General features: G+C 45.1%; 1 protein-coding gene across 1 annotated transcript in view; it reads right to left on the bottom strand.

Annotated features, from left to right (window-relative positions):
- Positions 1–598: 598 nt before the first annotated feature.
- The window catches only part of LOC115169471 (protein-glutamine gamma-glutamyltransferase K), a 34,721-nt gene continuing 23,148 nt past the window's right edge, over positions 599–12,171 (bottom strand). Inside the window, exons 7-14 of the mRNA XM_029725116.1 lie at positions 11,805–11,982; positions 5,165–5,303; positions 4,711–4,903; positions 4,380–4,533; positions 3,825–4,109; positions 3,378–3,538; positions 2,465–2,601; positions 599–980 (exon numbers count right to left, since the gene is read on the bottom strand). Of these exons, the coding sequence (XP_029580976.1) occupies positions 836–980; positions 2,465–2,601; positions 3,378–3,538; positions 3,825–4,109; positions 4,380–4,533; positions 4,711–4,903; positions 5,165–5,303; positions 11,805–11,982 (1,392 nt within the window). The 3' untranslated portion in view covers positions 599–835. The remainder of the gene's footprint in view (positions 981–2,464; positions 2,602–3,377; positions 3,539–3,824; positions 4,110–4,379; positions 4,534–4,710; positions 4,904–5,164; positions 5,304–11,804; positions 11,983–12,171) is intronic.

Below are 12,171 nucleotides of genomic sequence, written 5' to 3' on the forward strand. Positions count from 1 at the left end.
GATCCTCAAAAAGTTATATAGCTGTGCCATTGAGAGCATCTTGACTGGCTGCATCACCACTTGGTTTGGCAACTGCTTTGACCGCAATGCCCTACAGAGGGTAGTGCGTATGGCCCAGTACATCACTGGGGCCGAGCTTACCAGGCGGTGTCAGAGAAAGGTCAGCCAGCCTCCCCAATAATAGAATGTTTGTTCTGATACCACACGGCAAGTGGTACCGATGCACCAAGTCTGGGACCAACAGGACTCTGAACAACTTCTACCCCCAAGCCATAAGACTGCTAAATAGTTAGTCCAGGTAGCTATTGGTTAACTATTTTTGTTCATCACTTACGCTACTGCTGTTTATTGTCTATCCTGTTGCCTAGTCACTTTATCCCTACCTACTGTATCTACCTCAATTACCTCGTACTCTAGCACATTGACTCAGTACCCCGTGTATATAGCCAAGTTATCGTTACTCATTGTGTATTTATTCCTTGTGTTATTATTTTTCTATTTATCCTTTTTCTCTCTCTGCATTGTTGGGAAGGGCCCGTCAGAAAGCATTTCACTGTTAGTCTACACCTGTTGATTACGAAGCATGTGACAAATAAACTTGGTTGATTTGAAAAACATGACATGAGTATTAAAAACATTAACACTGGTAAAACAATTTAGTGTACAACTTCATCCAAAGATCAGGGTATTTCCATAATTACATGTCAGCATGAAAAAAAAATGTATTATACTCAAATCATAGGGAAAACTGAATAAAAGGCTTCCCATTTTCTTTTAGGAGACTTGAATGAAACACCAGATAAGTGGACAGGAGAGAGCAGTTGAAGGCTCCCTCTCATTGGTCCTGGACAACGATGTCAGCAACCCCGTGCACCTGTGTCAGCTGTTTACAGTCCAGAGCTGCTACAAGCTTCCTGTGTCCAGCCTGGGTGGGTATGAAGTGTTCTGTCCGAGACACCGTAGAGTGGCTCCCAACATCACTTGAGAGAGGAGAGAGACAAGAGTTACTACTTAAAGCAGGGATGAGCAACTGATGGGGGGGCCACAAAAAATCTGAACTCATCATGAGGGGCCGCAGGGGCTCAAAGGTCTGGGTAACAACATCCATACCCACACATGCAGTCAGAGCTCTAAGTGAAACATTCGCCCTCCCGACAGCGGAGAGAGAAACTTTTAGAGTTCATTTCCTGCAATTCTACACATTGTCATGGAGCGTAGAGAATATGTTGCAGTTTTAAAGGAATTTTGTTGCAATTCTACACATTTTGCCATGAGGCGGATAGAAGATTTAGCAATTTTATAAGTAATTTTATGCAATTCTAGTCGTTTTGCCATGGGACGGAGAGAAAAAGGTGCCGTTTTAAAGCTAATTTCCTGCAATTCTACACATTCTGCCATAAGATAGAGAGAAATGTTTTCAGTTTTTAATATATCTGAGTGAGAGTGACTAACAAAATCAATGGGGGCCCCCCAGTTGTAGTAACCTTATAGTTACCATGATTACTACAAGTTTAGATAGCTGGCGTGACAGAAATTACGTATTTTCCTCATTTGTTGGATATTTAAAATTATTTACTTAAGGTATTTCTGTCCTACCAATGCTGTGTTAAAGAGATGGTTTACACTCCAGCTTCCTGCAGCTAGTCTGGACTTATGGTCAAGCAAATGGGTTTTGCTAGAGATAGCTTGAGCTGACAATGACTTGGTGATTAAAAACCTAAAAACGGTCATTCTATAGACAAGATGTGGTGTGTGTGACCCGAGATAGAGAGAGCCTGGAGTTCAGAACAATGCCTCATCTTCCTGGCATCTGGGAAACTAAGCCGGGTTGGAAGTAAAACAACATCCCGTGCAGAAAACCAGGAGATGGACCAAGGAGGCTTATGGAAATGGTAGAAATGATTGACTAAGCATTTTTTAGGGCCTATATAAGATCTGTTTTTTTCATGATCAGTTAAGCACTCGGCAACACACTTTGGAGTGTGGGGTCAACGCTTTCATTATTGCAATAATTAATCGATGTTAAATAAAGGTGATTGCTTGAATAACTGTCCAAGCCTCTCTCAGTACTGAAATTTCCACGGCACTGGCTAGACTAACTTATGATTAAATAAATAAATTGCTGACATGAGCTAATTGAGTGAAAGAAAATAAAAAAACTGCTGATGGACAACCACATTTCAAAATTGATTCTAACTCTCAACAGTAAGTTGAGTTCCCAAATTATAAAAAATAAAATAAATTGGGGGAGGGAAATTGATCTATGTGCATGCGGCTCGTGTGCCGCCCTTTGCCCATCCCTGACTAAGAGTAACTGGCAGAGGGACGGAGAGAAACAGAGGAGTTGATATACATACGGAGAGAGATGGAAAGGAATATCATTACTGTAATTGACAGAGATAAAGTGAAAGAGAGAGGAGAGAGCAGTGTAATAACAAGCTAATAGAGGTGGTTAGTGTCTTACCCCACAACCACCTCTTTGATCTCCTGCAGGCCCAGCCCCTCCACCCTGAGCACCACGCCCCTCAGTATACGTGGCAGAGGGTTGGTGAACGTGATCTTGGCTGTCATCTTCTTACCTACCACTGCCTCCCCTATAGCCTGAGGAAACAAACACAATCATTATTTTCAGTGCTGTTGTTTATCTGTGCAGTGACATCTGTATGCAGTCTGTGCCATGGTCCTGAGTCAAGACATCAGTACTTCATTTCTGTGGCATTACATTTGGCATTACAAAAATATAAACGTAACATGGAAAGTGTTGGTCCCATAATTTCATGAGCTGAAATAAAAGATCCCAGAAATGTTCCATATGCACAAAAAAAGCATATTTCTCTCAATTGTTGTGTTTGGCAGTACGTCCAACCGGCCTCGACTGCAGGCCACGCGTAACCAGGCCAGCCCAGGACCTCCACATCCGGCTTCTTCACCTGCGGGATCATCTGAGACCAGCCACACAGACAGCTGATGAAACTGAGGAGTATTTCAGTCTGTAATAAAGACCTTTTGTGGGGAAAAACTCTCATTCTGATTAGCTGGCCTTGCTCCCCAGTGGGTGGGCCAGTTTACCAAGCGCCCCTGCCCAGTCTAATGAATTTATTTCAATTGACTGATTTCCTTATATGAACATTAACTCCGTAAAATCATAGAAATTGTTGCATATTGCGTTTTATATTTTTGTACAGTACATGTTAATAAAGACTGAGGGAAAAAAAATATTCTGATAGAACATAACCAGCGTATTGTATACCATTGATTTAAAAAAAAATAGAAATTCAATGTTAAACAGCTTTATTGACCATCAAATTTACAAAAGATGGAAAAGGTATATCCTGAATCCCAGTAACAGATTGTGTTAATGCTAAACTGTGTCTTACCTCGATCCTGAGGTCGGGTGTGCGTAGCCTGAAGCTGGTCTGAGTGGCCAGGACCTGTTGGGTCTCACTGACCCGTCCAGACAGAGTCAGCATTAGAGCAGCCTGGTCCACCAGCTGGTCCTGGTAGCTATGGTAGGGCAGGACCCACTCCATGGTCTTCACTGAGGAGGAACAGAGAGAGATTACTACACATTCTACAGGGACCATTTGAGAGGATGCACGTTGGAGACAATTTTTGATATTACGGTGACTGAGCTGAAATGGTGGCAGTGGGGCTAGCTGCTGGCTCTGTTTGCTTGAGATTTTAGTTGCCCTTAACTCCAGATCTAGAATCAGATTACCCTACCCCAATCCTAACCTTAACCATTAGGAGTATGACAAATATCTGATCCTGTAGCAGGGGTTAAGGACACCCTCCACCTCCAGCCACTCCCCTTGCTTACTAACCTTCATTGGGCTTGAGCGCCACAGGCATCTTGTCCTTCTTGACGGTGCCCTTCAGCACCCCGGTGTAGTACATGACTGCCACCTGGATGTGTAGCGTGGTCTTGCGGGCCTGGGAGCTCAAATTGGTCATCACGATGGTCAGCTGGGCGTCAGCCCCCATACGAGGCCCCTCTCCCTCCAACTTCACCTCCAAGCTCACGTCCTCCGCTCTGGATGTAGAGTACACGTCAGGCTTGGTGCCATAACGACTGGCCGTCTCCACGGCGATACGCTCCTCCTCTGATCCTGGTGGGGGGAGAGTGGTGAGAGAGGGAAGGGGGTGAGGAGAGAGTATTCTGCTGGAAACTTTGGTGTGTAAATATCTATCCCCGATGTCTGCACTGTTAATACATGCATAGTATGTTAATAGTATGTTTCCTCAGAGCCTCAGATGTGAACTCTGATATTACTGTCTTCGTACAGGTAACCATCCGAAACGTAGTGTTTTTATGTGTGTGTATGGTTGCCAAGCTACCCTCTGACAGTGTGTTGAAGTGTATGATGACATGACTGTACCTTCGGTGTGTTTGTACAGGTGTGTGATGTCATCGCGTTCGTCAGAGCCCACAGCCTTGGTGCTGATGCAGTGGCCCACGGCCTTCTTTTCACATTGGATCTGAGTGAAGATACCATCCAGGTTCCTCTGCCAGTAGATCTTATCACTGTTCACCTGACCAGACACACACAGAGACAGACAGGAGAAATATGGAAAGTGTGCAATCTTTGATAAAACCTATGTAGTTGTCCAAGGTCAGTTTTGCCGTTCCCTTTCTATTTTGAGATTTGGGATAGTTAAACTGAAAAACTGATCCTAGATTTTCGACCATCTCCTTCCCATAGTACTCACCTCAGCAAAGATGAATGGTGTGTCGTATTTGAGGTAGACCTGGCCTGTGCGGATGGCGGTGACAGAAGCAGGGCCACAGCGGAAGGTCCCCTGGCTGGTCTCCTGGGGGGTGGCGTCTAATGCCTGCCAGCCGCCGTTACCAGGAGGAAGGTCTGGCCTGGCCATCCAACAGTCGTTCCATACATGGAAATTCCTACAGAGAGGAGGAGGGGTTTGAGATTACATAGTTAGGACCAGGAGTTTGACCATAGACATGTATTTATATAACTAGAGCCTGGTGTTTTTCTTGATTCAGTCACATGGTCAGGAAAATCTCCTAGGCCTTTTTATAGAGTATGATTTGTGTGGCAAGGCGATGGGTATTTAAAGTGGCACACTTTAAACTTGTGGCAGATTAGATGCATTTGATGTGACCAGGAAAACCGGGCCCTACTTAAAGTGGATGATAACTCACCAAACAGAGTCAGTGTTGAGTTCGTCGAACGGCTCCATATTCTCATCAAAATACATGTCTGTGGTGAGTGAGACGTCTGTGTCGTGGGCCGACTGGAAGTTTGTTACACTACGGCACGGTATACCCAAGCACCTGAGCACTGAGAGATGGAGAGAAAATGAAAAGGAGGGGGAGGGGGAGCGAGGACCACAAATAAGGCAAGGCATGAACAAAATTGACACAGATATGAAAAGCAAGCAAAAGAGAGAGATCGCACAGAGAGCAGTGGTGTAAAGTACTTAAGTAAACCCTTGTGTAGTCTTAACATTCTGTATACTCCCCTTGTCCAAAGGGCCAAAAATGACCTGCCTTCACTAAACCCCTAATATAAAAGCAGCTTAATTGAATTTTAAACCCCAAATCTATTTTGCATGAAGAAGCAACCTGTCATTCATCACAAACTTTGTGAATATCTGGGTTTTCCCTCTGCACAATGCAGAAAGACTGCATTTAATCAGTGGACACCACTCATTTTTATGACAACACGTGTCATAATAGTTTTCTTTACTAAAGTAGAGGTTTATTATTATTATTATTGCTAAAGGTACTGCATAGGTGTAAACACATTTTTTAGCAAGAGATAGCACTTGTAAAGCCTAAGAAAGTTGCAGAAATGTGCAGAAAGTCGTTTTGAATGCATTTAATTGAAGGGAAACAATAAGTCTTGAACGTTTTTGGCAACATAGTGATATATTCTTATATACTGTACAATAAGGAATTCAACTACAAAATACTAGTCTTCTCCCATTTTTGTAATCATTGCCCCCCCCACAAGGTGTATAAACAACAACAATATATAAGAATAAAATAAGATACTCTAATTAGCACATGTAGGATAGTATGCAAGTGTGTGTGCATGGACTTTGCAGATGTATTTCTCACATGTGCAGCACGTAGTATTTGTTTTACAGTCCTTCTTTGGGGGGCAGAATTGGCATCTCCTCCTCTTACCTGCCCCAGCTGCAGCCTCAGGTGGACCAGGACAAGAATCAGCCCCCTGAACAGCTTTCATAAGTGCTGCAGAGGCTGCTGTGTGGGGGAGGCACTCACTTCTTTGAATGTGTGGGGTTATAAGAGCCTTTCCCAGCTGCTCCAGGAACACACTCCTCTTGTTCCGCTTATCAGGCATCCAGGTAGGTTTGATCTTGTTCCATATCACGAAGACATTGTATGAGGACACATCAATGATGTTATGGACAACCTGGACAAGATGATGATATGGAAGATGACCAGGGGCCAGCGGGCAGTCGTCCTCCTGCAGCTGTAAGTTCCAATCACCTTGTCCAGGTTGTCCATGCCTCCTTTGTTGTGGTTGTAGTCCAGGATGGCTGGCTTCCTGTCCTCACAATCACTGATCTCAGCCGTTTTGTGCAGTGTGCTTAGGAGGACCACATTCTTGTTCGTCTTTGGGAAGTAAGAAACTAGATTGGTGGTGGGGGTGAAGGCAAACTTTGATGAAGGCCTCGCTCCCTCTTGTAAATGATTTTATAACTGCCGGGTCAAAAATGACCCTAAGACAATCTTTGTACCCTGGTGGTGTACAGCTTTCATGGAAATATGAACAAAGGCGATGTTTCACTTTTTCTAATGTTGTTGAAAAAATATCATTTAGGGGGTTTTCTCTGCTGTTAAACATGTTTTACCCTTAAGACAACACAAGGGTTAAGTAAAATACTTTAAAGTACTACTTGATGTCACGACTTCTACCGAAGGTGGCTCCTCATCCTCTTCGGGCGGCGCTCGGCGGTTGTCGTCGCCGGTCTACTAGCTGCCACCGATCCCTTTTCCTTTGGTTTGGTCTGTCTTGTGTTACACCTGTTTAGGTTCATTAGTAGGGTATTTATTCTCGCCCTACCAGTTTGGATTCGTGCGGGATTGTTTTGTTTTCCCTGTCGTGGTTTTGGGTAGCGTTTTATGTCTTTGGCTCATTTAGACAGGTGTATTTTCTGGACTGCGTTCCGGACCATTTGTGTGGACTGCTTGTTCTGGTCCTGTGCCTGTTTATTTTGAAGGACTCTGGAATAAATGCTTTCTCTGTATATTTAGTCTCCTGCGCCTGACTTCACCCCCCCCCCATTTAGCAGGACTGTCACGGATGTCGTAGGGTAGAGACCAAGACGCAGCGGGAAAATGTACACTCATCTTTTTATTAGGCGAAGAAGGAAAACACAAACGTATACAAAACAAAACGAACTTGACAGTCTTGTCAGGCAAAACAGCTAAACAAGAACAATCTCCCACAAAAACCCATGAAAAACAAACTCCTAATTATAGGACCCTCAATCAGAGCCAACAATAACCAGCTGCCTCCAATTGAAGGTCCAACCCCAATTAACTAAACTGTCGCCGGACACTCTGGACGGGGCACTGTCGCCGGACACTCTGGACGGGGCACTGTCGTCGGAAGCTCGGGACTGGGCTGACACACTGGAAGCCTAATGCGTGGGGCTGGTAGTGGAGGTACCAGACTGAAGACACGCACCTCAAGGCTAGTACGAGGAGCAGGAACAGGCCGAGTTGGACTGGGCTGACGCACTGGAAGCCTGGTGCGTGGTGCTGGTTTAGGAGACGCCAGACTATGGATACGCACCTCAAGGCTAGTGCGAGGAGCGGGAACAGGACGTACTGGACTGGGCTGACGCACTGGAAGCCTGGTGCGTGGGGCTGGTACTGGAGGTATCAGACTGGAGACACGCACTTCAAGGCTAGTGCGAGGAGCGGGAACAGGACATACTGGACTGGGCTGATGCACTGGACCGTAGAGGCGCACTGGCGGTCTCGAGCGCAGGACTGGCACCGCCCGTACTGGCTGGGTGCCCAATTCCCCCTGGCAAATGCGGAGCGCTGGCACTGCGCACACCGGCCTAAAAACACTTGGCCTCGCCACAGTACGCAATAACCCGAAGCACGGGACCTGTCCAGTCAAAGGTTGTTTAACAAAAGCACTGGGATTTGGCTTGGGGCTTAATCCTCGCCCAGCCAAACTACCCGTATGCCCCCCCAAAATTTTTTTTTTATTGGGGCTGCCTCTCCGGTTTGAACGCCAACTGTGTTCCCCTGTAACTGCTCCTCTTCTCCTCGCTCCATTTACGACGTTCCTCCCTCGCTGTCTCCACCTGTTTCCATGGTAGGCGATCCCTTCCAGCTTGGATCTCCTCCCATGTGTAGGATCCTTTCCCCTCCAAGATGTCCTCCCAACTCCAGTACTCCTTGTAGTCCATCTGTTGCTGCTCCCTCCTCCGCCGCTTGGTCCGTGTTTGGTGGGAGATTCTGTCACGGATGTCGTAGGGTAGAGACCAAGACGCAGCGGGAAAATGTACACTCATCTTCTTTTTATTAGGTGAAGACGGAAAACACATAAACATATACAAAACAAAACGAACTTGACAGTCTTGTCAGGCAAAACAGCTAAACAAGAACAATCTCCCACAAAAACCCATGAAAAACAAACTCCTAATTATAGGACCCTCAATCAGAGGCAACAATAACCAGCTGCCTCCAATTGAAGGTCCAACCCCAATTAACTAAACATAGAAATACAAAAGACTAGATAGAACATAGAAATATACTAACATAGAACAATGACTAACAAACCCCGGACTAATAAATCAAATACCCCTCTACCTAAACACATACACAAAACACACCCTGAACCACATAAAACAAACACCCCCTGCCACGTCCTGACCAAACTACAATAACAAATAACCCCTATACTGGTCAGGACGTGACAAGGACAGGAAAATTGTCAAATTCCTGCACTTATCAAGAGAACATATTAAACACAAATGCTTCATTTGTAGGTATCTCTGAGTGTTGGTAGTGTACCCCTGGCTCTCCGTAAATAAAAGGAAAAAAGAAAATGGTGCTGTCTGGTTTGCTTAACATAAAGAATTTGAAATTATTTATACTTTTACTTTTGATACTAAATACAATTTTAGCAATTACATTTACTTTTTATACTTAAGTATATTTAAAACCAAATACTCAAGTATTATTTTACTGGGTGGCTTTCACTTTTACTTGAGTAATTTTCTATTAAGGTATCTTTACTTTTACTCAAGTATGACAATTTGGTACTTTTTCCACCACTGCCAGAGAGTCAGCAACAAATGTGCCTGTGTGTCTGTGACAAAAGTGTTAGGAATGAGAGGAATGCTATCGGGTATTTTGGGTAGATATCAGTTGTGGGACCCTATCAGAGGGTGCTGCTCTGGGGTCAGCTACCGAGTGAGGGCCACCCTGATGTGATTGATAATTATATTGTTACTGTGTCTACCTCATTTCCACCAGCATGTCACATGTGCAACCAGAGGAAAACAATTCTAGACCACCTTTACTCCACACAAAAAGACGTGTACAAAGCGCTCCCTTGCCCTCCATTTGGCAAATCTGACCATAATTATAGCCCCCTGATTCCTGCTTACAAGCAAAAACTAAAGCAGGAAGTACCAGTGACTCGCTCAATACAGAAGTGGTCAGATGACAGGGATGCTAAACTACAGGACTGTTTTGCTAGCACAGACTGGAATATGTTCCAGGATTCATCCGATGGCATTGAGGAGTATACCACATCAGTCACCGGCTTCATCAATAAGTGCATCGATGACGTTGTTCACACATTAACCGTACGTACATATCCCAACCAGAAGCCATGGATTACAGGCAACAGCCGCAATGAGCTAAAGGCTAGAGCTGCTGGATTAATCCGGACGCTTATAAGAAATCCCGAAATTCCCTCACACGAACCATCAAACAGGCAAAGCATCAATACAGGACAAAGATTGAATCTTACTAGACCGGCTCTGACACTCGTTGGGTGTGGCAAGGCTTGCAAACTATTACAGATTACAAAGGGAAACCCAGCCGCAAGGTGCCCAGTGAAGCAAGCCTACCAGATGACCTGAATGCCTTTTATGCTCGTTTTGAGGCAAGCAACACTGAAGCATGCATGAGAGCACCAGCTGTTCTAGACAACTGTGTGATCACGCTCTCCATAGGGGCCAGATGGATTACCAGGACGTATACCCAGAGCATGTGCGGATCAACTGGAGAGTGTCTTCACTGACATTTTCAACCTCTCCTTGACCGAGTCTGTAATACCTACATGTTTCAAGTAGACCACCATAGTCCCTGTGCCCAAGAACGCCAAGGTAACCCGCTTAAATGACTACCTCCCCGTAGAACTCACGTCTGTAGCAATGAAGTGCTTTGAAAGTATGGTCATGGCTCCCATCAACACCATCATCCCGGAAACCCTAGACTCACTACAATTCGCATAACGCCCCAACAGATCCACAGATGACGCAATCTCAATTACACTCCGCACTACCCTTTCCCACCTGGACAAAAGGAACACACTATGTGAGAATGCTGTTTATTTACTACAGCTTAGTGTTGAACACCATAGTGCCCACAAAGCTCATCACTAAGCTAAGGACCCTGGGACTAAACTCATCTGCAACTGGATCCTGGACTTCCTGACGGGCCGCCCCCAGGTGGTAAGGGTAGGCAACAACACATCTGCCACGCTGATCCGCAACACGGAGGTCCTTCAGGGGTGCATGCTTAGTCCTCTCCCGTACTCCTTGTTCACCCAAGACTGCATGGCCAAGCCAACACCATCATTAAGTTTGCTGACAACACAATGGTGGTAGGCCTGATCACCGACAACGAAGAGACAGCCTATAGGGAGGAAGTCATAGACCTGGCAGTGTGGTGCCAGGACAATAACCTCTCCCTCAACGTAAGCAAGACAAAGGAGCCGATCGTGGCCCACAGGAAAAGTAGGGCCGAGCACGCCCCCATTCACATCGACGGGGCTGTAGCGGAGCGGGTCGAGAGCTTCAAGTTCCTTGGTGTCTACATCACCAACAAACTATCATGGTTCGAATACACCAAGACAGTCATGAAGAGGGCATGAGGGCAACACATATTCTCCCTCAGGAGACTGAAAAGATTTGGCATGGGTCCCTAGATCCTCAAACAATTATATAGCTGCACCATCGAGAGCATCCTGACTGGGTGCATCACCGCCTGGTATGGCAACTGCTCTGCATCCGACTGCAAGGCGCTACAGAGGGTAGTGCCTATGGCCCAGAAGACTCCAGCCACCCAAGTTATAGACTGTTCTCTGCTACCGCATGGCATGCGGCCCAGGAGCGCCAAGTCTAGGTCCAAAAAGGCTCCTTAAAAGTTTCTACCCCCAAGCCATAAGACAGCTGAACAATTAATAAAATGGCTACCCGGACTATTTGCATTTTTTTACACTGCTGCTACTCGCTGTTTATTATCTATGCATATTCACTTTATCCCTACCTACATGTTCATATTGCCTTAATTACCTTGAATAACCTATACCAACACACATTTACTCGGTACCAGTACCCCCTGTATATAGCCTCATTATTGTTATTCTATTGTGTTACCTTTTTTACTTTAGTTTATTATATTATAATAATAAAAATATTATATTTTCTTAACTCTTATTTTTAAAACTGCATTGTTGGTTAAGGGCTTGTAAGTAAGCATTTCACGGTAAGGTCTACACCTTACCGGCGCATGTGACAAATAAAATGTGATTTGATTTGATTTGACACACCTGTGGTGGTGACCCCAGAGAAGACCCAGCACTGTCCGTATTTGACAGGCAGGCCTCCCTCCTTTTGGTACTTCTTCAGGATCTCCACACTGCCATTCCAGGCTGTAGGGGAAACTCCTCCTACATAGTTCCCTGACCAATTCCCTGCCAGGACCCCGTTGTCATCTTGGGAGTTGATCTGGAACGCAACAGGGAGAGACAGTTTTATTTTCAATAAGATAAAATACAGCAGCATCTGGTTGTTTTTATTTAACCAGGTAGGTCACTGAGAACACTTTTTTTTTTACCTTAACATTATAGTAATGGTCATGAAATTAACATCAACATACCTCAACATATTTCAGATCAATGAACATACGCCAGGAAT

This window comes from Salmo trutta, chromosome 31 (genome assembly GCF_901001165.1).
Source record: "Salmo trutta chromosome 31, fSalTru1.1, whole genome shotgun sequence".
Classification (NCBI taxonomy): Eukaryota; Metazoa; Chordata; class Actinopteri; order Salmoniformes; family Salmonidae; genus Salmo; species Salmo trutta.